This window comes from Nannospalax galili, unplaced genomic scaffold (genome assembly GCF_000622305.1).
Source record: "Nannospalax galili isolate Female #2095 unplaced genomic scaffold, S.galili_v1.0 scaffold432, whole genome shotgun sequence".
NCBI lineage: Eukaryota > Metazoa > Chordata > Mammalia > Rodentia > Spalacidae > Nannospalax > Nannospalax galili.
Genome location: NW_008331138.1, coordinates 496080 through 521366, shown reverse-complemented (window position 1 = coordinate 521366; position 25287 = coordinate 496080). Strand labels below are relative to the sequence as shown.

General features: G+C 53.9%; 1 protein-coding gene across 1 annotated transcript; it reads left to right on the top strand.

Annotated features, from left to right (window-relative positions):
• Positions 1-328: 328 nt before the first annotated feature.
• LOC103724776 (serine/threonine-protein phosphatase 5) lies at positions 329-24191 on the top strand. Its single transcript, XM_008821921.2, has 13 exons — positions 329-545; positions 5387-5628; positions 9827-9974; positions 15737-15858; positions 19714-19779; positions 20083-20181; positions 21426-21531; positions 22000-22142; positions 22254-22341; positions 22536-22576; positions 22673-22851; positions 23493-23574; positions 23665-24191. Exons 1-13 carry the CDS (start codon positions 425-427, stop codon positions 23725-23727), a joined length of 1500 nt encoding a protein of 499 aa, XP_008820143.1. The 5' UTR covers positions 329-424; the 3' UTR covers positions 23728-24191.
• The last annotated feature ends 1096 nt before the right edge of the window (positions 24192-25287 follow it).

The window sequence follows — 25287 nt, the reverse complement described above, 5'->3', positions numbered from 1 at the left end:
TGTTCAAGGTCACACAGGTACCTGGCAGCACCCAGCTCCGGCTCTGGTTCCAGGCTGGGCACAGAGGCATCGCAACCCAATCACCAACCGAAAAGGTGCCCGGGGTCTTAAAGACCTAAGAAAGTTTTGCAGCCTCGGAACTCGGACCTAGTTTTCAGCCCTTTCTCTTTTCTGATTGGCTCCTTTTACCAGGGGGCGCTGTCAAAATACCCACTGGTCACCTTGTTCTCCCGGAGCTCTACGGGGGGTGGGGGGTGGGGGGGGAGCGAGGCGGGGTGTGCTGCGCAGGCGCACTGAGAGCGCCTTCAGGGCCCGCGCTTTACGACACTTGTGCGGCAGCGGTGGCGGTCACTCGGCGCTCCTTCGCGACGGTTCGGCCGGGTGCTGCTGGCGGCCGTTGCCAGGGTGGGGGTCGCTTTGCGGCATGGCGATGGCGGAGGGCGAGCGGACTGAGTGTGCTGAGCCCCCCCGGGACGAACCCCCGACCGAGGGCGCTCTGAAGCGGGCAGAGGAGCTCAAGACCCAAGCCAACGACTATTTCAAAGGTGCGTCTGGCTCGGATGCGGACGAGGGAAGTGGGGGGACAGCGGCCCCGGCCTTGGGGGTGCCAGGCCCCGCGGGGAACCATGGCAACGCGGAGCGGCAGCCTGGGCGTGGGGCCGGCGCTACCAAGTGACCCCGCGCGAGGAGGAGGCCCTGGATGCGAGACAGACCGGGGGGAGGGGGGAGGCTGCTGAGAAGTGGAGTACGGAGCGGAAGCTACTCAAATGGGGAGACTGAGGCAGGCGCTACTAAATGATGGGAGGGGCAGCGTGGGTGCTGCCAAATGTGAGACCTGGGGAGAGGGGCAAGATGGGGTTTGGACCTGAAGAGGGCGCTACCAAATAGTGACTGGTGACATGTGGCTGGAGAGGGATGGCGCTAGGGAGTCGGGAGACCGGGGTGGGTACCACCAAGTGGGGAGGGAAGGCCCAATAACGGAGGGAATTGTTGGGGGTAGGTGGGAATAGGTAGATTGGGAGGTGACCCGAGGAAAAGAGATGTCGAAGTCCAGGGAATAGAAATGCAGGGGCGGTAAGTGATTTGGGGGCAACAGTGAGATGTGGGGACGTGTATGCATTCATTCATTCATTCCATGCATTTTGAGCATCTGTCATGTCCCATGGCCTATGCTTGGCTCAAAGGATGGAGCAATGAATGGGACACATGGCTTGGAATTCAGAAGAACCACAGTGAATGAATAAGCACACCAGTTGCTAAGTTGTGATGAACACTTTGGATCAAGGTGAGGAAGTAGGTTGGGGGGATCTGCTTTAGATAGGGCAGTCAAGGAATATCTGTTGGAGAAACAGGCATTTGGACTGAAACTCAGGGCAAGAACTGGGGGAGAGTGTTCCATGTGGGTGGATGGCCATGTGCAAAGGCCTTGGGGTGGGGCGTGAGTCAAAGAAAAGCTGGCTTAGTTGGGGCTTTAGCAAGCTGGTGTGAAGACAGATGAGGTTAGGCTAGGGGGCCAGAACATGCAAGATCTCTAAGTTTGAATTTACTCTGCTGTCTGAAAAGAGACATTGAGTAGGTAAGATGGGCCATTCTGGACTGGAGAAAAATTTGGGTGTGACCAGCCTATGGTTGATTGGAGATGCCCTGGGAATGGATGAAGCACAAAAGAGGCAGATCTCAAAAGAACCTGGAATGGAATTTTAACGCTTACAATGGAAAACAGGTCTGCCGAGGAGCAGTGAGTGAGGCAGGAAAGATGTCACAGGAAGGTGCTTTAAGAAAGTCAGGTGCCCCATCACATAGCCAAGGTCTGGCTCCACCATGGTGGTGGTGTTGATGAGAGCAGTTGTGGATGATAAGGTGGCAGCAAACCCAGAAGACCCTGGCAGGTGAATTCGAGTGTGGAAATGGAGACAGCAAGAACAAAATATCTTGGTTCTGGAGGGGAGTAGAGAACTGGGGGCAGGTGGCAGAGTCGGGTAGGTAGGGTCCAGGGAATCTGCATTTTTAAGTATGGCCCAGAAGAGATACAGAGTCAGTACAGCAGGAGATATGGAGGAGGTGGGCGAGGGTGAGAAGGGGGGCCCCCATCAGAACAAACAGATTCAAAGTGGGGGTAAGGCCAGGCGTTGTAGTGTATGCCTGCCACCCTGGCTCTGGGGAGGGTGAGGCAGGCGAGTCGAGAGTTAATGGCGGCAAGACTGTCTCAAACAAAAGTGGGAACAGTGGGAGTGAGAGAGGGCAGGGGAGAGATGGGGGGAAGGCTTGGGGGCCAGGTGGGGTTATGGACCTCATCTTGAGGGTGGAAGCTGTTTGGAACCCTAATAAGAAGGGAGCTGTGGAGGGTTTTAAGAGAGGAGCTAGGAGGTCCAGTTGGCCTTGGGAACAGGTCCCCGTCCTGGCTGCTGTGCAGAGACTGGAGACTGAGCGGGAGGCTACAAGGGTGGACAGGCGAGGAGGCCGTGCCACTGATCATGCGGGAGGGAGGAAGTGAAGTTGGTTGCCAAGACCCAAGGGTGAGTGGAGCCTGGTACCTAGGAGGTGAGTGGAGCTGGAGCAGAGTGGAGGTGTGGAAGAGTTTAGGGGGAGGCTGCAGAGAGCAGGTCACACAGGGCAATGGGGAAGATGTCTGAGCTCTCAGCTGAGGCCTGGAGAGCCAGAGATGGGTCAGACCCATGCTTTATAAACACCCTGGGGGCAAGAATCAGGAGCCTAAGGTGGAGGCTGGACCTGGAACTTGAATCTGGCAGAGGAGGGCAGGGTTCAGAGCAGGATGTGTCTATAAGAATGGGAGGGAGTAAATGGGTGAGACACACTGTCTGGACTATATGCAGAGCTTGCCGGGCTTTGTGGGCTGGAGGCTGCCAGCGCCAGGTAGCCAGGCCCAGCTTGGTGATGGTCGGAAGGTGTGGTCATCCTTCATTGGGGCATGAGAGGAGCAACGAGAATCTGGGCTGTTGCTGAGGGCAAGTGAGAGTTCTGGGAAAGAGCCATCAGGAGGAACCTTGCCCCTCAGGTCCTGAGATTCAAGCTCTCAGGAACCCAAGGCTGGGCAGGCAGCCAGCCAGAGGGGCCTAGCATGGAGCTGGCATGAAGGAGCACCCTTCCGGGTCCTGGCCCCCTGCTACTGTGGGCAGGCAGTGGCAGGCACAGAGCCCCAGGCTCAGGGCTGTGGGAATACCAATAAAAAAGAATAATTGCATCTGGCTTTCATTGAGCCCCTTTGGTGGCCAGGTATACTGAGCTGAACCCTCCCTGGGGCGCTGGGAGCAGAGGGAGGAGCAGCCCTGTTTGGTTTATAGAGGAAGCAGACTCAGAGAGTGAAACTTCTTGCCCAAGGTCAGAGTGTGTGAGCAGAGGGCGGATATCCCCTTCCTCCCCATGTGCTTGGCTCTCCCTCACAGACTCATCTGGCCTCTGTGAGGAGAAGAGGGCCCCCCATGGAGGAAAAAGGGGATCCCAAAGATTCAGAAGACCCCTGTTCCTAACCTTGGAGGTTTCCCTTGTGATCTTAGCCCCATTGCAGAGGTCCTGGGGGCAGAGCCTGGCCCACAGCTCACTGAGTCCAGGGGAAGCCTCTGCCCTCTTCTCCCTGGGGAAGGGGGTTGTATTCATTCTGAGGGGTCTTTCTGATTTAAGGGTTATGAGGGGAGGTACTGCATCATGATGCAGGGTCTTCTCTGTGACTCCAGACAAGCAATTTAACCTCCCTGCACCTAGATGATACAGCTGAACTAAGGCATGGGCCCTGGCTGGGGTGTGACAGCTGGTGGAGGCCTTCCCTGTCCCCTGCCCTCCCCTTCCTAACTCAAGTGACTGCTTGGGAGGCTGTGGCCACTCTGCCTACAGAAGTTCCTAGAGTCCCTAGCCTTCCTGTGAGGCCCAGCCATTATGAGTCTTAGGTTCAGACGAGCAGTCTGCGGTTCTAGAGCAGTCTGAGGCTCCAGCAAGAGGCTGTCTGCCTGTGCCCTTGTGGTAGGTTCTGTACCACCAGGTGTCAGGCTCCATGGCCTCTGCCAGTCGATGAAGTTCCGCCTCGCCAGGTGGGAGCCCTAGCAGGTTGCCCCTGGAGCCCAGCCAGGAAATGAAGCCCTCGAAGGTGCTGACATTCCAGGGAGGGTCCAACCTAGCTATAGCTATGCTGTCTGCTGTACCAGTCTGCCTTGGTTGCTTCTGGAAAGTTCTGGGCCTGCCCTCCTGGGGCTTATGGGCCTGGGGGCAACCAGAGTGGCAGAGTTGGGACAGGGGAAACAAGTGGGGAACCTTACCCAAACTGGAGGTCAATACGGCTTCCTGAAAGAGGGGGCATTGGGCCTTTCAGGAAGAGCTGTTGAGCCACATCCCTAGGACCTAGCTGTTCCCTTCTCTGGTTTCACTGGGTACTCTCCTTCCTTCATCCTTTCCTTTCTCCCTCCCTTTCCCACTTCATTCCTTCCCCATAGATGGAACCCCACAGAGTGCACCCAGGGAGGAGGCATTTCCATTTCTCTCTGGCTCAACATCTCTACCTGCCACTTGCTGTGTGACTTAAAGCACAGATTTTCCCTCTCTGAACTTCAGCCCCCTCATCTGGAGAATGGACAAATGCAGCCCTCTCCCTGGGGTTCCTTGAAGGCACCCATGTTCTGGAGTTCTGAATGGTCCCTGAACATCCCACTCCACCAGTTTAGACTGTCTCAGAGACTGTTTAGGCCTTGGTTCTTCTGCCTGTTGAATGAGCACATGGGAGGGGTCAGGCCTACTTCTACCAGTACTGACTAGGACTTTGACCTTGAACAAGGCCTCTACAGCTTGTGTCAGGTGAGTGCCAGATGGTGGTTATGTGGCTAAGACAGGAGGATTCCACAGATGGAATGCAAAGCTCAGAGCCCAGTTGTGGCTCATTTGAAATAAAGTCGCCCCCCCTGTCACTTCACACTAGCCAGGCCTGCTGTGGGTGCCCCACCCTCCCCAGCTGGCTCTGCCCAGCCTGTTCCTGCTCCTCTGCACCTGCTGTGTTCCTCCTCACAGCCTAAAGAACTTCCGTCCTCCCCGTCCCCACCTCTTCTCTGCCTGGCTCTCTCTGGACTTGGCTATTTGCTCTGAGGATCTGGACAACCACCGGCTTGGGCAGACTCAAGTTTGCTGGCTCAAATCACAGTCTTCTGCTGGTGGGGGGGGACTCTGGGTGACCTCCCTGAAGGAAGTAGTTCTCAGCTCAGGACTTGCTGGGTGGGTGGGGGTGTGGAATCGATTCAGGTTCTGGAGATGGTGGTCTGAGTGACAAGCCTTGGGACAGAGAGGATCGGGCTCCATGCCGAACCTGTCTGTAACAAGGGCCACCAGCCCGGAGTGTGTTCTTGCTTGGTGATGACAGGACCTCATGCCTTTTCCTCCTCCTCCACAGCCAAGGACTACGAAAACGCCATCAAGTTCTACAGCCAGGCCATCGAGCTGAACCCTGGCAATGCCATCTACTATGGCAACCGCAGCCTGGCCTACCTGCGCACCGAGTGCTACGGCTATGCCCTGGGTGACGCCACGAGGGCCATTGAGCTCGACAAGAAGTACATCAAGGGCTACTACCGCCGGGCCGCCAGCAACATGGCACTGGGCAAGTTCCGGGCTGCCCTGCGCGACTATGAGACGGTGAGCCAGGCCTCGGGCACGGGCCAGCTCCCGGCACCCCACCTAAGTGGATTCGGGGGAGGGGCTCATTTCTTGTCTCCTCCATCCTGATGCTCACCCAGAGAGTGGCCATGAGACATATAGCCAGTTCCCGCCGGTCCTTTCTGCCATCATGCACTCTGTGACCCTGGGCCAGTCACCTGGCCTCTGTGCCTTCCTATCCACCTCTGTGGGATGAGCATAGGCCCAGCCTCCCAGAGTTGCTGAATGAGGCCTGCTGCATATGGAGTAATGCAGCCTCATAGTCTGTTCTGTAATAACTCAGCATTGTGGTTCCTGTGGCTGTCTCTAGTGACAGTGTGCTTAGTAGTGGTATTGGTTATTAGCAAGAGCCCCATAGACCTTTGACAGAGCCTGAAATTCCCAGGCAGACAGAAATCCTACATCACTGAGCACGCAAGAAAAATGGCTGCCGGTGCAGAGCAGTGCTTCAGAGAAAATAAGACAGGGCCATAGGCTGTAGAGGGACAGCCCCTGGGGACATGTCCCCCGTAGTGACAGGAGAGGGGACCTAGAGCACAGTTCCTTAACCACTGCCGCTGCTGGTGATATACTGTGCTGGTGGTCTTGATGACCCGTAGGGGCTGCAAGAGCACCCACCTTGGGACAGGTGTGCTCTGTGTCCTTCACAGAGACAGGCTGGCTGAGTCATTGGCCACCTCGGGAGGGGACCTGGGGTTGCCCCCATCAAACAGGTGAAGAGACTGAGGCCCTGGCTGGTAAATGGCAACTCTGGGATTGGGGCTTAGTATGGTCCAGAGGGCTGTGTCCTTCCTCCTTCAGAGCATTAGCTTGCCGTTCAGGCGCTCAGTGTGTAGAATGCCATAGGTATCCCTTCACTGTGTCTTCTGTGCCATTTCTATAATGTGCACAAGGCCCCAAGAGGGTTGAGGGGCCATGTCTGCAGCAGGAGGGAGCTGGTCACACAACCTGGTCTGGGGGTCAGACCAGGTTGAAGGCTTAGGCCAAGGCCAAGGGATGCTGGGTCAGGATGAGGGCAAAGATGTGAAGAGGCAAACCAGGAGGGTCCCTTAGGTGCCCGGGCCACACCCTTGGTATTCCTTCGTGTACTAATTTGGAATACAGTGGCAAGAGTAGTGGCTGCGTGCTGGGCCGCTGTGACTCTGCGGCTGTGGTGAATAAAGGTCACTGGGGCCAGTGAACTGGGTAATGAGTAACAAGCACAACCAGGATTCCCCACGGGAGGAGGTGCTGGAGGAGCCCTGAGGACAGGACCAGAGGTAAGGGTCTCTGGCGCTCTGGGCTCACAGAACACCTTTCCCCCAGAGTGAGGAATAGGTTCCTTTGGTGGGCACAGTGCATCTGAGCTGTGACCCAGGCCTTGCAGATGCCATGGGGATGAGGGAGGTCCAGAGCCCTTTGCAGAACCAGCTTGAGGTAAAGCCACACCCAGAACCTAAGTATCAGCCCTGGAAAGTCCCAGCAGGAGCCCGGGATCCTGGCCCTCTGGGATCCTGGCCCACCACCAGCAGATCATCTCCACCTGCAGGCTGTCAGCCCTGTTCTGTCCTGATACAGAGAGGCTGGGCGCACAGCAGCTCCCAGCCTGAGACTTCCTCCTGGAAGATGCTGGCATTTACAAGGGACATGCCTAGGCCCTGTTCTCTGGGTCAGGAACTGTGTGGAGCAAATGAGGTGATGACTCTGCCTCCCCAGCCTCGGCCTGTGGGGAAGACCTCCCTGTCTCAGCCTCAGTTTCCTCATCTGTGTGCACATGGAGGGCTCAGCACAGCTGTAGGCATTGTACATGAGTGGATTCAACCTGTTGTGTATAGAGAGGAGATGCCCTCTGAGGTCACCCATCAGGCAATGGCAGAGCTGAGACTGAAACCTAGGACCATGGTTGAGACTTGAGTGGGCCTCTGAGTCATTGAATGGCTCAGCATGCCATCTTCAACAGAAGAAAAAGCAATTTGTTGGAGGAAGGGTGTGCAAGCACGCCATGTTTTATCTGTATGAGATTAGATATGCGTCCACTGTGGTGTACGCCTGTACCTGTTTCTTCCTGTGGGCCAGAGACAGGTGTGCAGGCCACTGGTGCAGAGTCTGGAGGCACAGGTACCCGGGTCTCTGGTAGCTGAGCTCAGACTCAAGCTATATGGCTTCAAATAAATGCCTTGGGCCTCGTCTATAAAGGAGGGAACAGGCAGGCCTGCCTTGCAGTGTCATTGTGAGGCTTAAGCAAGTGGGTGCAACTGGAGAGGGCTACTCCTGCGCATCAGCCATCTCCTTCAGGTGTGTTCAGTGACCAGTCCACAGTGGGAAGGCCCCATGACCTCGGGAAGAGCTTACGCTGGCACCAGGGCCTTAGAAGGGCCTGAGGACCCAGGTGCATCTCTTTTGTGCACCCATCTGGGCCACACCTCAGGTCCTCAGTAGTAGTCTACCTCCCCTTTCCATGGGGTCATGTTGCAGCCCTGCACACACTGCATGCCCCTCTTCTCCCAGCTAACCCTTCCACACGCACCCCTCCCTCCTCCTGCCCTGCCTCCTGGCTAGCACCTAGTGGATCTCACCCCAGGTGGAGCCTTCTGGCAGGTGTCCTAGGCTTGCCCTGCCTGCCGCTGGCAGATGTACCTGCAGGGAGTAGCGGTTGTCTTTGCCCTGACTCAGCCAGGCCAGGTTTCTACCAGGAGGGCCTTATCCTGAGGGCTAGCCCTGGCACTTCCTGTGCTGTTTTCTGGCACAGGAGCTGTAGGGGGCCCATTCTTGGGGATGCCATGGAGGTGGGTAGGTCAGGCTGGGTCTAGAGTTACAGATGGTTATAAGTAACTAAGCTGAGGCTCAGACACATGAAGTCTATTGCCCAGGGTCTCTGTAGCCTAGGCTAGCCTGATACTTGCAGTCCTTCCACCTGCCTCCATCTCCCAAGTTTTGAGCTTGCAGGCATGCACCAACATGCCCAGCTGTCTTCTGAGTTCCAAGGATCAGGGTTTGCAGGAAACCAGATAGAGCAGTGCAGGCAGATGCAGTACTTACTGTGCTCTGTTTAACTTACTGTGTCCTAAAGTTGTCCACCCAGAACTGACTGTGTTAATGTAATTAAAAATTAGAACCATGGGAGCTGGCAAGATGGCTCAGCGGTTAAGCACACTGGCTGTTCTTGCATGTGATCCACGTTCAGCTCCTAGTACCTATGTGGCAGCTAATAACCATCTGTAACTCCAGGGACTCCACCACCCCCTTCTGACCTCTGTAGGTATCGTACACATGGGTATACTTTCATACATACAGGCAAAATACCCACACACATAAAGTAAAAATAAATAAATCAAAAAACTTAAGATGACAGCCACATGAAAAGAGGCCACAAAACAGCCACTGGGTGACCTGACAGGAACCTTGCTTGGCACCACTGTCCAGACCTTACATGTGCTCCCGAATTCCATTCCTACAGCTCCCTCTGAGGTGACTGTTGCCAGTGCCCCCTTCCAGAGAGGAAACAGGCCAGGTCACCCATGTCAGGTTCCCTTGTCATCACTGGCTGAGCTGGGATTTGAGCCCAGGGAGCCCCGTGTCCTGTGCCTTTATCAGAGGAAACAGGAAAGTCAGTGCCCTGGCCTCCCAGGGAGCCCAGGGGACCCAACTGCTGACTGCCACCTGCACAATCCCTCCTGTGTGCCAAGGCCCCATACCTTCCTCATTCCTTTCAGCAGCCCTGGTCAGGGGAGCCCCTTAAGAGCCCCAGTTTACAGATCAGGAGACTGAGGTGCGAGAGTCCTGGTCTTGGGCTGTTCTTAGACTTTAGCCCTGCCTACCCCCTCTCCTTAGGTTCCTCTGGGACCTAAGGCCACAATGTGCTTAGCTGGGTCACTGTGGTCTGAGTGACAAGACCTGGGCTAGGGAAGGATGTTCTCACCTGGGTAGCTGTTTGGTTTTAACTGGGACAGAGCTGTTTATAAGAGGGAGACAACACCTGTCCGGGCTGATGCCCTGGTCCCTCATGCCATAGTGTGGGGTGTTTGGTATGGGGATATGGAAACTGAATCCCAGTCTGGGATCATACTGCTGGCGCCTGGTGGCCCTGGGTGGTCTGACTGGGCAGGCCGAGGCAGTGGCAGTGCCCCTGGTGACTCCTCTGGGCTAGGTGGCTGGCTCTCCTCCAGGCCGTGACAGCCGTCCCTTCCTTCTTGGGCAGGTGGTGAAGGTGAAGCCTAATGATAAGGATGCCAAGATGAAGTACCAGGAGTGCAGCAGGATCGTGAAGCAGAAAGCCTTCGAGCGCGCCATTGCGGGCGACGAGCACAGGCGCTCCGTTGTGGACTCTCTGGACATCGAGAGCATGAGTGAGTGGGCCTGGCCACCCTTGCCATGCTGGGAGGGTGAAGTCAGGGATTCAGAGGATGTTGGGAATGTTGGCATCACCCACAGCTGTTGCTGACTGGTTTCCTTATTGGTCTTCCCTCCATCCTCCTGCCCTCACAGTTAAACTTAGGGCAGTTCAGCATTTTTCTCTTGTCATAGCCTAAGAGTGCCTCCCCTAGTCTATTCCCATTCAGATAGGGGCAGCTTTCTTTCCATGGTGCCAGACAGTAGCTGTCTGCATTTCCAGCACCATGCTGTTTAGATAATATGGCCTCATCCACTGTCCCCTTTGCTTTTACCAGGTGGAATATGAGCACACCTGCTCTCATCAGGCCCCTAGGAATTCAGACATCACGTTCAGAAACACAGGCATGGGTGTCACAGTTAGGAATCACCCAGGTTTCTGGTACTTGTAGTCCTGTGACCACTGCTCCTGAAGTAGGAGGGGAGAAGGTGAGCTGAGATGGGAAAGAAAGAATAGGGGAAAATAGGATTTATTTTACTGGCATCTTCCTTTCCTGGCAAGAGCTGTGTGGCCTTCTGGCCACCTCCAAACACCCTGAGAAGACAGGTGGATCCTGTCACGCAGTGCTTTCATCTTGGGTGTTCGCATCCACCTGTGGGCCTGCGCAAGCCTCCGGGCTCCCTGTCTTTACCTCCCTTCTTTGGTGTGTGTATGAGGGGCAGGGAGCAGAAAGGGTCTCACTCTAGCCCAGACTGACCTCAGAGGTGTGTGTTCAGGCCCCGAATCTCCCTTCATCTTAGCCAACCGGTCTGTCAGGCACCTGTCCTACTTCTTTGACAAGCTGCTACTTGAGGAGCATGTCTCCTGCCAGTGGCTGGATGTTAGGACCTGTATTGTCACTTGGTGTGAAGAGATGACAGTCACCATCTATGTCTGCACTGGCTTCTGGTGTACCTACAGCATGCTGACATTTGTGTCTTTCACCTGGGCAAACAAAGCCCACTGTCTCTAGAGTTGATGACCTGTCTTGTCATGATCCATTTGTAGCCCCTGGGGCCACCAGCATCACTCTGACCTGCCAGCTATTCAGGGCCTTCCCCTACAGGACTCTGCCACTTAGCCAGCAGCAGCCATCTCTGTTCCCCATGTCCACTTGTTTTCTGGAGCCAGGTGGCCTTCATGTGTGAGCACTGGATATGTCTAGAGATTTCTGACGGGCATCAACCCATCCTGCTGCAGCCTTTCTGAGCTCCCCAGGGCTCCGCTGTACACAGTTCCCTTTACTAGGCTCTCCTGCCTGACCATGTATCAGCACAGACCCAGGCACAGGCCATCAACACCATCCAGTTTATTGTACTGTCCAGGTCACTATATCGTCCAGTGCTGAGCTGAGCTGTTGCCCTGCTTCTATCCTCCCAGATGGGAAGCTGTCCCTTCACTGTGGGATGGCTGACCACGTTTCAGCAGCTTCTGGGTCCATTACAGACTTACCAGGTACTGTGCAAGTGTTGCTAGAATACCCAGCTCCTTAGAGTTGGCCCTGAGGAGAGCATCCCCTACTCTTAAGGCCCCTCCCTACCTTCCCAGGAGGTGCCACCCTCTATAGATGCTTGTGTGCACTGCCGTCCCAAGAGTGACTCACCTAGCTGTCGTGGATTCTCAGGTTCGGTCCTTCAGTCACAGGGACAGCTTCAGTCAGTGCCCCACAGCAAGGTAGAGAAAGCCCCACATGGAATTCTCTCATCTAAGCCTTTTGCTATAAACCCCAGAGCCGAGGCTGTACATGAGACTGCTGTGCAGAGGGACTAGAGAGATGGCTCAGCAGTTAAGTGTACTGGCTGCTCTTGCAGAGGACCTGGGTTTGATTCCCAGCACCTACATGGTGGCTAACAACCATCCATAACTCCAGGTCCAGGGAATTGGACACCCTCTACTGACCTCTGTGTGCACTGCCATGACACGGGTACACTTACATATATACAAGCAATGTACTCATACACACAAAAATAAAAATAATAAAGTATATTTAAAAAAAAAAAAAAGACTGCTGTACAGAAACGTGCCTGGGCTAGTCCACCTCCCTGCTGCACACTGCATGGGCTCCAGCATGCCCAGTTCCCATTTTACATGTCTGCTTATGTCTGTTAAAGGGTAGACTCCACACCTCTGTTTAATGGTTCTAGGTAGGGGAGACATTGCCCAGTGAGATACATCCCATAGTACTGTCAGGTAAAAGGTACAGCCACTTTACAGGACTTTTTTTAGATACGCCAACTCTCCTGAACTTCTAATTCCACCTATTTAAACATTCCAGCTCTCGTGGTCCTGTCAACCCTCACATACTTTGGGTACTACAGTGCCTGCAGCTCCCATATCAAGGGGTGTCAGGAATTTGTCTTCATCGCCCTCTAACCCTTTGACTCACACTTCAGGGAGGGGATGGGAACATTGAACCAAGGCTCCTTGTCTTTATCTTGATTCTTATCAGCCTTCATGGGCACTACTGTGCCTGCTTCTGCAGGGGCAGTTGTAGACCAGATTTCGCATTAGAATCCCTGCCATATGAACTTTATAACACCCTGAACAGGCTGGGCGTGGTGGCACACACCTTTAATCCCAGGCAGAGGCAGAGGCCAGCCTGGTCTACATAGTGAGTTCCAGGACAGCTGGGGCTACAGGGAGACCCTGTCTCAAAAAGACCAAAAAAATAAAAAAAACACAAAAAATAAACACCCTGAACAAAAGTAAACACAGCACATTTTCTTGGCCTTCCTTACTAGGGGACAGGCGAGGACTCCCTTTGGTGCCTTTCACCTGTGATTTAGACCTTATTCCCATCACTTTTTACCATTTTCCTCTTAGCTCTCTTTTTATTTATTGCATTTTTACATATTTTGTGTGCATATGTGTGTGTATTGGAGGGGGCATGTGCCATGGTGTACAGGTGGCGGTCAGAGGACAACTTTTTGGGAGTCAGCTCTCTCCTTATACCATCTGGGTCCCAGGGATCAAACTCAGATATGAGGCTTGGTGGCAAGCATCTTTCCCCACTGAGCCCTCCCTCTCACCAGTCTGTCCTTAGTTTTCTTTACTCATCTTTTCTCATTTTGTAGTTTGAGCAGACCTTGAACTCTCAGTCATCCTGCCTCAGCCTCCCAAGTTCTAGGAGTACAGGCATCCGTCACATACATCACCACCCCTGGCCTTACCTTCTTTTAGTAACCATGAACATATGTCTCCCTGGGATAAAGCCTCCCTTCTTCCATTCTCATTGGTTTGTTTGATGTTTTGTTAGCATCTCTTAGACCCATGAGGGGAAATTGGGACCCCAAATGCAGTAGGGCTTTCTGAACTGATTTTGGTTTTGGAGCAGTAAAGTTCCATGGGGGTCCACATTAAAGCCTACCCCCTCATCACGTGACCTGGGTAATGGGCATGACTGCAGGTGAATGTGATCATCATGAAGCCAGCCCCACATGGCTTGCATAGGAAACAAGTCAAATGCTGCCTGTGGGGTGTCCTTCTACTCAGCACTGAAGGGGAGGCAGGCAGCCCCATCCTCAAGGTGAGCAGACATGGCTGGGTGCGTGCAGCCATCTGCCATGTTCTATAACAGCCTGACTCAGTTTCCTTTCCTGTGGCTGTGATAAAATACCTTGAGCAAAGCAACTTAAGGGAAAAGGGGTTTATTTTGGCTCACAGTTCAAGGGAGCAGTCCATCATGACAGGAAGTCAAGGCAACAGGAGCTTAAAGCAGCTGGTCATGTCACATCCACAATCAGGAAGCAGGGAGGGCTGATCCCTGCTGCTGCTCAGCTCCTCCATTTACACAGTCCAGGATCTCAGCCAGGGAATAGTGCCACCCACAGTGGGCAGGTCTTCTACCTCAGTCACTGCCAATTAAGACAATCTCCACAGGCCTGCCCAGTGGTCCAGCACATAGCCCAGTCTGCCCCTGCACTCTGCAGCATTCAAAGCAAAGCCAGGGCCCTGCGGGCTGCCCTCAGAACCTGCTGTAGGAGGCTCCTTGGTCTTCTTCCCCCACCTTCACTATGTTCTTGGTGACAGAGGTTGGAGGTGCTTCCTCTTGTCCCTGTTTGGCTTTTCCCTTGGATGGGGCGTGAGCTGGTGGGGGAAGCTCAGACTAGCTGGAGTCTGAAGCTAGTCTTGCCCCAGTGTCAGACCCAGCAGTCTCTGTGCTGATTTTATTTCCGGATAGCCACAGCCAAGAGAAGGAGGATCTCACTGTTTTCTTAGTAGATGGAGTTCCCTTTGCACCCAGTGGGCCAACCCTGCACGGGCTGAAGCATCTCCGAATGACTTTGGTAAATTTATCTTCAGTGACTGAGCACAGTACAGCTGTGGCTCGTACAGTGGGTGACCACACAGCCACCCAGGAGTCACAGTTTCTTCCTCTCCCCATACAGTGGGTGATCATGCGGCCACCCAGAAGTCAAACAGTTCCTTCCTCTTTCCTCTTTTATCTTCCCTTTGCAGACCACATTTCTGTGAGCCAGGGCCGTCCTAGCAAATCTTGTTCTAACACCAACTCTGACAATGTAGAGGCAAAGCTGACTCTTTCCTGTATTCTTGCTCAGCAGTCAGCCGATTTCTGTGAGCTCTGCTCACCAAGAGCTACGTACAGATTTCTCCCGCCAGTCACCAGTCCCTCAGTTCTGCAGTGGGCATCAGCTGGGGGTCTTTTAATTCAAACCGGTTCTGACGCTGTCTACCTGAGATTGTATCAGGTCCTACAGAGGCACAGCCCCAAGGCTACCCCCACTTTTACAATCTCTTTAAAACTTTTATTATTGTGTGTGGAGTCATGTGGAGGTCAGAGGACAACTTTCAGGAGTTGGCTCTCTCTGTGAGTCCCAGGGATTGAATTCAAGTCACCAGGTATGCATGGCAAGCACTTTTACCCACCCAGCCATCTTGCCAGCCTGTTGCCTTCCGATGCTGGTTACAAGGCCCAGATTTGCTTTGACTATACCTCTACAGGTTTCATTAGTTTCTTAGAGTGATGCACAGAACTCAGGGCATGTGCAGCAGATGAAGAGCTGTGGGGGGAGGCATGTGGCAGGAACCTCTGTGAGTTCCACTCTGGGGACTCTGAGCCCTGCTTTTGCATAATTGAATAGGCAGTGGCTTAAACCATTAGCTGGTGTGCTACCATACCCAAGTCCATCTGCTGACCTCTCAAAAGCCAGTAACCAGGGGTTAAGAACTGGTGGGAAGGAAACTGGGTATAGCACGGGAGAGCCGCCCTGTCTGCCCCCCTCCAACGCAGGTGGCCACAGGGAACTTGGGGGACAAGGGCCTTCTCTAGGGAAGGAGACCATATGCAGGGCAGAGCCCTCATCACTCAGGGTGTATACCTTTTTCTTTTCTTCTTGCCAGAGCATCTGTGCATGCATGTCTATGTGTGGTAGCCCATAGAATTTAGAAGAGGGTGTCAAATCTCCTGGAGCTAGAGTTACAGGAGGTTGTAAGCCACTTGATGTGCGGGCTGGGTATTGAACTTGGGTCCTCTGCAAGAGTAGTACACTCTCTTAAGCCCTGAGCCATCTCTCCCACCCCCGGTGTGCCTGCAGTTCTTTGGACAAACTTGTTACTCTTCTGCACATTAGTTCTCACAGCAGTCCCCATGCTTTGTGTCCGTATCTCTTTACCCATGTTGTCCAAAGCCAGATCCACCTCATTCCTGGGGTCCAGGCTCCCCTTCCTGCCCCACCATGGCTAAAGCCACTGACTCTAGTCCCTTTGTTCACACACCAGCCATTGAGGATGAGTACAGTGGGCCCAAGCTGGAGGATGGCAAAGTGACAATCACCTTCATGAAAGAGCTCATGCAATGGTACAAGGAGCAGAAGAAATTGCACCGGAAATGTGCCTACCAGGTAACACACCTGTCAGTGCCACACACAACTGAGACCCAGGGTGGGCTTACCGCATGCTGGGTGCAACACAGAGGGTTTACCACATGTACTCATCCAATACCACAGCAGTTTTGGGAGTGGTGGGCAGTGCCATTGCAAAAGTGCAGATCTTCAGAAAGGAATTAGGAAGGGGGCTTCCCAAAGACCATGGCTGATACAAGTTGGGGGAGCCATTAAAAGAGGAAGCACAGGGTTGGCAGAGGTCTCCAGTAATACATGTCCTTGCTTGATGGAGCCAGCCACATGTGCCATCCCTCCTGTGATGAGATGATTTTCCCAGGGACATTAGACACATGGTAGATCAGAGACATTTGGTTTTGAGGTTACTGTGTGTGTGTGTGTGTGTGTGTGTGTGTGTGTGTGTGTGTGTTATGGCTGTGCGGGTGCATGCACACACCACATGCATATGTGGATGCCAGAGGAAGATGTCAGGTGTCCTCTGTCACTCTCCATCTTACTTCCTTGAGAGAGGGTCTCATGGGACCTAGAGCTAGGCTAGCAGCCAGTAAACCTGTTTGTCCCATCTGTCCCTTTTCTCCCACCCCCGAATTGGAGTACTAGGGTTACAGGTGCCAGTGGCCATGCCTGGCTTTTTACATGAGTGCTGGGGATCTGAACTTGGGTCCTCATGCTTACTAGCAAGCGCTGTACCCACTGAGCCATCTCCCCAGCCTCTGAGGTGTCTTCTTAGGCTTTCAGTTCCTTCTGCTCTGTCAAAGAACAAGTTATAGCTATTTAGTTTAAAGGCCTTAATTGGCTTTATCTTTCGTTCTAGAATCGGGCAACACTTCATCCCATAGAGTAGTGTTGACGACCTGAACAGTGAAGTTTATGGACTGAGAAAGGCTGGAAAAGGCAGAAACAAACCAGAAAGCAGTAGAGTGGTTTCTATAAAGAGGGGCAGATGATGGGCAGATAACTGAGTGGGTAACATCAGGTTATCTTGGTTACATTGTGAGGATGAAAGGTTTGAGGACTACAGGTAGATACTTCATTATTTTGCCCATTGACAGTACCCTACTGGGTTGGGTATGTAGCTGAGTGGTAGAGCCCCTGGCTAGAACCTCCCAGTGTAGGGCTGGGGACGTGGCTCAGTGGTAGAGCCCCTGCCTAGAGCCTCCCAGTGCAGGGCCGGGGACATGGCTCAGTGGTAGAGCCCCTGCCTAGAACCTCCCAGTGCAGGGCCGGGGACGTCGCTCAGTGGTAGAGCCCCTGCCTAGAACCTCCCAGTGCAGGGCTGGGGGCGTGGCTCAGTGGTAGCGCCCCTGCCTAGAACCTCCCAGTGCAGGGCTGGGGATGTGGCTCAGTGGTAGCGCCCCTGCCTGAACTCTGTATTTCTTAGCTCTGCTGCCTGATTTTTGGGTTACTAGGGAGTCCTTTTCCCTTGTGCTTTGGAAGTCTACATCAGGTTCCCTCATGCTCAGCCTCCAGTGAAGGCCAAAAGAGGTGGCAGCTAGGGGCAAAGGTAGACTGTGGCCTGACCTAGGCTTCACACCTGTCACTGCCCAGCAGTGGTTGCTGCCCAGCCAGGGTCACTGCCTTCCCTTGGTGCTTAATCCTGGCAGGAGCTGCCCTCCTGCCACATCTTGACAGCAGCCATGGCCTTGCTGCCCCCAAGGAGGGGTTGCTTCTTGCTGCTTGTTTAGGTTTTTTTGCATTGTGATTTTCAGATGGAGTTGTTAGTTTGGATTTTTTTTTTTTTTTTCTTTTTGAGATAGGGTTTCCCTGTAGCCCCAGCTGGCCTGGAACTTGCTATGTAGACCAGGCTGGCCTCGAACTCACAGAGATCCACATGCCTCTGCCTTCCAAGTGCTAGGATTAAAGGTGCCACCACACCCCACTGGTTTGGATTTTTTAAATTTGGTGTTGACTATTTGACTTATCATTATCCTTAGGGTGAGAACAAGAGTCTTTTGCAACTTTCAACATTTTGACCAGAAGTGGCCACCTCCAACATTTAAAAAATTCTTTACTTATTTATTTTTATGTGTGTGAGTGTTTTGCCTGCATGTATGTAAGTACACTCATGTCATACAATGCCCACAGTGGCCAGCAGACGGCATAGGATCCCCTGGAACTGCAGTTATGAACAATTGTTCGCTGCCATGCATGTGCTGGGAACCTAACCTAGGTTTTCTGCAAGAGCAGCCAGTGCTCTTAACCACTGAACATCTCTCTAGCCCCGCCCACATTTTTTAAACCTTCTCTCTTCTCCCCAGCTTTCTGTTCTGAAAATTCTCAAATCTATAACAAAGTTGAAAGATGAGTGCAGTTGGCGTCTGCACACTTGACCTGCGTACACAGATGGTTCAGTGTCTCTTCATAGCTGTGCCTATGTGTGGATGCCTATTTATTTCTTTTCCAGAACCATTTGAGAATATACTGCATCCATTATAATCAGTATCCTAAAAACAAGGGCATCCACACGTATGACCGAGGTTCACTGTCCCCTGATGGGACAGTGCTGACTAATGCAGACTGTCCACAGGCCATCCATAAAACCTGGAAACGTTAGCAGTTACCCAGAATCTTGTCAGGATCACGTTTGTCCCATGATGTACCCCAGGCTGTGGGGTCTCTCCCTCTCCTTGTGGGTCATTGGCCACCGGTCCACGAGGACAAAGGAAGCAGAAGTGACGAGCGGGGTCAGGACGGCCAGTGAGCACTGACGGAAGAAAGCCCTTCCAGGGAGGCAGTTTCAACAATGCAAACAGCTCCAGACTCAGTGAAACAGTTCCGTTTATTCAGTGGGAGAACTAGGGAAAATATAGTGTGGAGGCAGTAGCCAAAGCCTCAGCTGATATGTGCTCAGAGTATGCTTTATTTACATGTGGTGGTGGGCTCCCATCGTCCAACTATCAGGCAATGCCTGATTATCATATAGAAAAAACCTGGGGGTAGTTTTTACTCCAGGTAACTGGTCAGGCATCCGTGCTTGGTGGCGCTTTCCAGGTAAGTCAGGAAGAGAGCAGGAAGCCCCCTGCTGAGAAGGGGAGTCCTTCCATTTGGCACCGAGCCCCTTAGAGCTATCTGGACATGGAGGACTACAACCCTAACAGCAGGGTTTCCCAATACCAGGCTGGCCTCAAAATCCTCCTGCGTCAGCCTTGTGAGTGCCAGGGTTACCAGCTTGTCCACACTCAGCTTGAGCAGATTCTCAAAGTTCCAGCCTCCACTGGTTGAATGTCACCGATGACCTGCTTTTTTACCTCATTATCTACAAAGGCTTACACTTCAGGGGGCCTTTTATGACAGTGACTTTATATATGTCCAGACCTGTGTGTGTGTGTGTGTGTGTGTGTGTGTGTGTGTGTGTGTGTGTGTGGTGTGTATACATGAGTGTGGGGTGTGGTGTGTGTATGTGAGTATGGGGTGTTTTCCTCTGTTGCTCTCCACCTTGCTGCCTGGAGACAGGGTCTCCCTGAACCGGAAGCTGGCCATTTCAGCTAGCCTGTCTGGCCAGTCAGCTCTGGGGATCTGCCTGTTTCAGGTTCCTCAGTGCTGGGGTCACAGGCACCCACAGCCATACCTGACTTTTTACAAGGATGTTAGCATTTGGACTTGGAAACTCATGCTTGCAGAGCGAGTGCTCTTAATCACAGAGCCATCTCCCTAGTCCCACCTCATCAGCCCTAAGACTGGTTCTTTGATGCCATTTTCTCTACATTGAGTCCACCTGTTTCCTACTGCCAATAAATTTTAAAAGTGGAACCAAAATGGTCATGAAATGATCTGAACTCTTGGGGGCCACCTCTGGCCCCAGCCAGCACTTGCTGCCCCAACTCCTGCCAATCTCACATCTGCCCTGCCTTCCAGATCCTGGTACAGGTGAAAGAAGTCCTCTGTAAGCTGAGCACGCTGGTGGAGACGACTCTGAAAGAGGTGCGCACTGGGCTGCGGTGGAGGTGGGCGGCAGGGGGTGTGAGCAGTGGGGGTGAGGCCCCCATCTCAGGAGCTCACAAGTCTACCTGCACATCCTCCTCTGGCCTGCACGCCCCTCCCTCACACCCCTCTCCTCTCCTGGCTTCTCAGTCTCTGTCCACCCTCCTTATCGCACTGCCCCCTGCCCTTATCTTACCCTGATTCTCTTGGTCTGTTGTGACCTCTCACCCTCATTTCCCCTCTGCCCCCCTCCCCACATCTCTCTCTGGGCCCTTCCCTCTCCGGTGGCCTCTTTTCTTCCAGACAGAGAAGATTACAGTGTGCGGGGACACCCACGGCCAGTTCTATGACCTCCTCAACATATTCGAGCTCAATGGCTTACCCTCAGAGACCAACCCCTATGTATCCTTAGTATGGCTGCCCTGTGTGGAGAGGAAGGGCCCTGCCAGGGAGAGGCCAGCCCTCCTGGCTGGTACCCAGGCCAGCTGCACATCCCAGCAGCACCCTTCCTCATCTGCTATAAGGTGGCACAAAGACAGCACCCACCCTGCCCACAAAGCTTGCAGCCATCAGCAGCCTACCTCATCTCCTGCTTCAGTTCCCACCTGTACCAGGGGGGTGAGAGGGCTGACCTCAGGGGGTTGGGCAGATGAATAATGTGCTGGGAACAGCCCTGTATGCACTAGGGGATATCTAGTTACTTTTGTTTGGGGGCTGTTTTTGAGACACTGCATCAGTGAATAGCTCAGGCTAGCCTAGAATGCTTGTCTTCCTGCCTCTGTCTGGGAGTACATGTACCATCATGCCCAGTTTATGCAGTGCTGGGGATAGAACCCAGGCTTCGTGCATGCTGGGCTACCATTCACCAACTGAGCCACATCCCCAGACCAACACTCCTGTTTTTTGTTCTGTTTCTGTAGTTTTTGTTTTTTGGCTATTAATTTTTTTTTTTTTTTGGTCTTTTTGAGACAGGCCCTGTAGCCCCAGCTGTCCTGGAACTCACTATGTAGACCAGGCTGGCCTCAACTCACAGCCTGCCTCTGCCTCCTGAGTGCTGGGATTAAAGGTGTGTGCTACCACGCCCTGCTGGCTATTAATTTTTGATTGCCTAAACAAGACCTGAATAGTGACAACACCAGTTGGCATGCCAATGTGGGTGGGGACAGTTTTAGAAGGCCCTTCCCCCAGTTGAGGAGCTACAGGGAGTCAGTGGCTGCCAAGGCAGGAAGAGAGAGAGAACCAGTTTTCCTCAGGGACAAGCTCTGGAGTTTTGATGAGGGATAGTTGTACTAGCCACTGTGGGGCCCCCAGCCATGTACTCTTGAGTGGGAAGGCCTGTGTGTGCATTTCTCCCAGGCTTGAGCTGCTCTCTGGACATAGCTGAAGCAGGGTAGCTGCCTGAGCTCTGCAGTTGGCTCCCCCAAGACACAGCTGAGGTTGGGCTCTTGGTGTCATCCTGCTGAGCCTCAATCCAAAGGCTGGACCAGAGCCACTGGGCAGGGAGAAAGACAAAAGCTTAGACCCCTGAGCACCTTGGGCTTGTGCCTTTGGAGGCAGCATAGGAGTCTTGGGGCACAGGGGACAAGAAGGGACAGCCCACCTGGCTCATCTCTTCCTACTATGGTGCAGTTTCCTTAACAAGGCAGATATTTAATGGCGACTTCGTGGACCGCGGCTCCTTCTCCGTTGAAGTGATCCTCACCCTTTTTGGCTTTAAGCTCCTGTACCCAGATCACTTTCACCTACTTCGAGGTAAGGAGGGCTGTGTGGGGTCCCGGGCAGGGCCTTCTTCCCTGGGCCTCCATACCTTCATAAAGCAGAGTGCTTTTAGCCATTCATTTTGTGACTTCAACAAGCACGAGCACAGGGCCACCTTGTAAGGCTGAGCGGGTTGTGCCCTGCCCCAGCAGCATGACAGGAGGGCAGCGCTCCCTGTAGACAGCCTCAGGGTGGAGGCTCATGGTGACTTTCCCAGCAGGTGGCAGAAAAGGGGCTCAGGGAAGGGACACTTTTTCTAATGTACACACAGGCATGGAGTAGGCTCCCTGGGTCCTGATCAAGCACAAAGGTCAAACTGAGTAGCCAGGTGGGTGCTCAGATGCTGGGGGCCTGCCTACCTGGGCAGTGCCATCAGTTCCCCAGGACTATACCTGAGGTTGCCAGATGGGTGTGTGATAAACTAGAGGCTGAGGAGTCCCTTCTGTCCACTGTCCCTGCCAGGCAACCATGAGACGGACAACATGAACCAGATCTATGGATTCGAGGGGGAGGTGAAGGCCAAGTACACAGCACAGATGTACGAGCTCTTCAGTGAGGTGTTTGAGTGGCTCCCGCTGGCCCAGTGCATCAATGGCAAAGTACTGGTGAGGATACCAAGGGCCCCCCAACCCCCACATAGCATGGTCACGCGGTGGTGGCGCAGGGTGGGGCACAGCTGGTGTGCCTCCCCTCACAGAGTCGCACCCCTCCCCCAGATCATGCATGGAGGGCTGTTCAGTGAGGATGGAGTTACCCTGGATGACATCCGGAAGATTGAGCGGAATCGGCAGCCCCCAGACTCAGGTAAGTTGGGCTTAGGCTGGCATCAAGGAGTGGCCTAGGCTCATACAGACTTTGTGCCCTTGGTGAGGTTTGGTAAGCATGGACCCGGTTCCCTACCTGTTGCTCATCCACTCTCCTGACCCAGGGTGGGTGGGCCCCTTGCTCGTGCTTCGTGAGAGATGGACAATTCTCTGATGCTTCTCCCCTCTCCCCAGGTCCCATGTGTGACCTGCTGTGGTCAGATCCACAGCCACAGGTGAGTCTGGCTTCAGGGTATGGGCTGTGGGCTGAGCAGTGGGGTGGAGCTGGGCCAGTGGTCACTTGGAGTCTCCTTTTTCCATTCCTACTGCAGAATGGGCGCTCTGTCAGCAAGCGGGGCGTGAGCTGCCAGTTCGGACCTGACGTCACCAAGGCCTTCCTGGAAGAGAACCAGCTGGACTATATCATCCGAAGCCACGAGGTCAAGGCTGAGGGCTATGAGGTGGCCCACGGTGGCCGCTGTGTCACTGTCTTCTCTGCCCCTAACTACTGGTGCGTCTCCATTCTCCCCACCCAGGGCTTCTGCCCGGGCCATGGGGTTTCAGGGGGGCTTTTCAGGACAGGACCTCAAACTCATGGTGATTCTGTTGCCTCAGCCTCCCCAAGTGCTGGGATTTCAGGCATGAGCCACTTTTAACTGGCTTTGGTTTCAACTTTATGATGGAATATGACCATAGGAAGGACACCCAGGAGTAGATACAGAGGTGTAACGAATGCCTGTGGGCCTGTGCCCCTCCCCACCGGCCTGCCTTTCCTTGATACCAGGGATGCTTCTGAAAGTAAAGCCTTGCTCTCTTCTTCCAAGGTCCTCCCCTGTTTATCTGTGTAGGAAGCCAGGCCATGGGGATACAGAGCTGCCCGTGGCCTGCAGGACGCTGTTGGCATCACTTGATGTGTCGCTCTGTCCCCTGTACCTCTAGTGGCTAGAGCAGTTGTGGGATCGAATGTCTGGTCTCAGGCTACCCCGGCTCTGGGCCTCCTACTACATCTTCCTGCTTCCATTTCCCTCACCTGCACCCCCATTTGCATCTTCCCATCCCACCCCCTTCCCTCCTTCTTCCCTCTTGTGCCCCTCTGCCTCCCTCCTCTTAATTCCCAGCCCTAACCTCGTCCCTCTGCTCTTGTCCCTGTAGCGACCAGATGGGGAACAAAGCCTCCTACATCCACCTCCGGGGCTCCGACCTGCGGCCCCAGTTCCACCAATTCACAGCAGTGGTGAGTGGCCTGGGAGTGGGAGGCTGGGACGCCCTGGCAGGTGCAGCGGGTGAGTCCCTGCTCAATATCTCCCTCCATTCTCTGTTGCAGCCTCACCCCAACGTCAAGCCCATGGCTTATGCCAACACGCTGCTGCAGCTAGGGATGATGTGAGGCCAACCACAGTGGCGAACCAGAGCAGGCCGGGCCGAGCTGGATGGCCCTGCCTCCGGCCTGCTGCCCCGCTCCAGGGCAACGTTGGACCCCCTTTTACTTTGTAAAGTTTGTATTTATTCCCCTTTAGGTCGCAGAGGGGGTGGGGGCAGCGTGGGGCGGCCGAGGGTCAGCTCCTGGTCAAAGGAAGGAGGCATTGAGTCTGGCTAGAGTGGAGCATAGCCCGGGCATTCGGAGGAAGGCCAACCTGGGTGAGGGTGGGGCCAAGAGGAGGCCCTGTTCCCCATCTGCATGGCTCCTCCCCTGCTAAAGCAATAGGGCCCTGCCATAGGAAGACCCCATAACAGGGTCATCAGGGAGGCCTCCTCCTGGTAGCCTCAGGGTGGGGCAAGGCTGGGGCCCACCCCCAGCTATTTTATGTTCTGTAATTAAATATGTTAAAATAAAGTCATTATTGTAAGTCAGCTCGTGTCAGACCCATATCAGCAAATGTCCACTGGGCAGACCCCTCCTGGGTGGACCCAGTTTCATTTTGGACCCCTCAAAGTGAGACAGGTATCACTGGGGCCATGGAGGAGAACGGAACGTCCTTCCAGTCTCCCGTGAGCCACGGTCCTTAATTGAGCTTTCCAGAAAAATGACTTGGAGAGTGGATCCTGTAGAGGACTCTGCCCCAGGACCAACCTGGGGTGCAGGCACTGTCAGTGCTATGGGCTCCAGGGTCTGATCCCAGCAGTGGCCAGTGGCCTTCCAGGGAAAATGTGTCAGCTGGTTTGCAGTACTGTGTTTTATGTGGTTAAAGGGACAGAGGCATGGCCTGTCGCTGCAGGTCAGGAGGCCCCAGTACCCTCAGTTCAGTAGTGCTGGGAGGACTTTGTACTGGTGGCCATGGTTGACATTCCTTAAGATGGAGGGTGGCTTGTGCTCACCTCTCATTCTAGACAATCCCCCAGGCCCCAGTGACTGCCGCAGTCTATACTAGATGCTTTTCTCATTAGTGTGGCAAAGTACCAGACAGAAACAGCTTGAGGCGGGTTTGTGGTCACAGTTCAGGAGGTGCATTCCACCCAGTGCTGGAGGCATGGTGGTGCCTGTATCCTGGACAGCAGGAACTTGTGGTGGCAGCTTCTCACGTGTAGGAACCTTGAAGCAGAGTGTGAGACAGGAAGTAGGGCTGCTTATAATCCTCAGAGTCCACCAGAGAGCCCTGCGTCCTCCAGTTAGTCATGTCCACAGAGTTCCACAAACCAGCTCACTTCAGACCATACAGTCCGACCTTACCTTCCCACAGCCCCTCACCTCACAACATGTTAACTCAGAAAACTGGGGCTTCCGGCCAGTGAGATGGCTCAGTGGGTAAAGGCTGATGACTTGAGTTTATTGCCTGGAACTCACATTGTGGAAGGAAAATAAAAAAGTGAAGGCAGGTGACCTCCTCCTCCATCTCTATCTAGGAACCACCTGCTGGAAGGTCCCACCAGGGCCTTCTCTCCTGTCCTAGTTAGTGACTTTCTATTGCCTGGTCTATATAGTGAGTTCTAGGACAGCTGGGGCGACAGG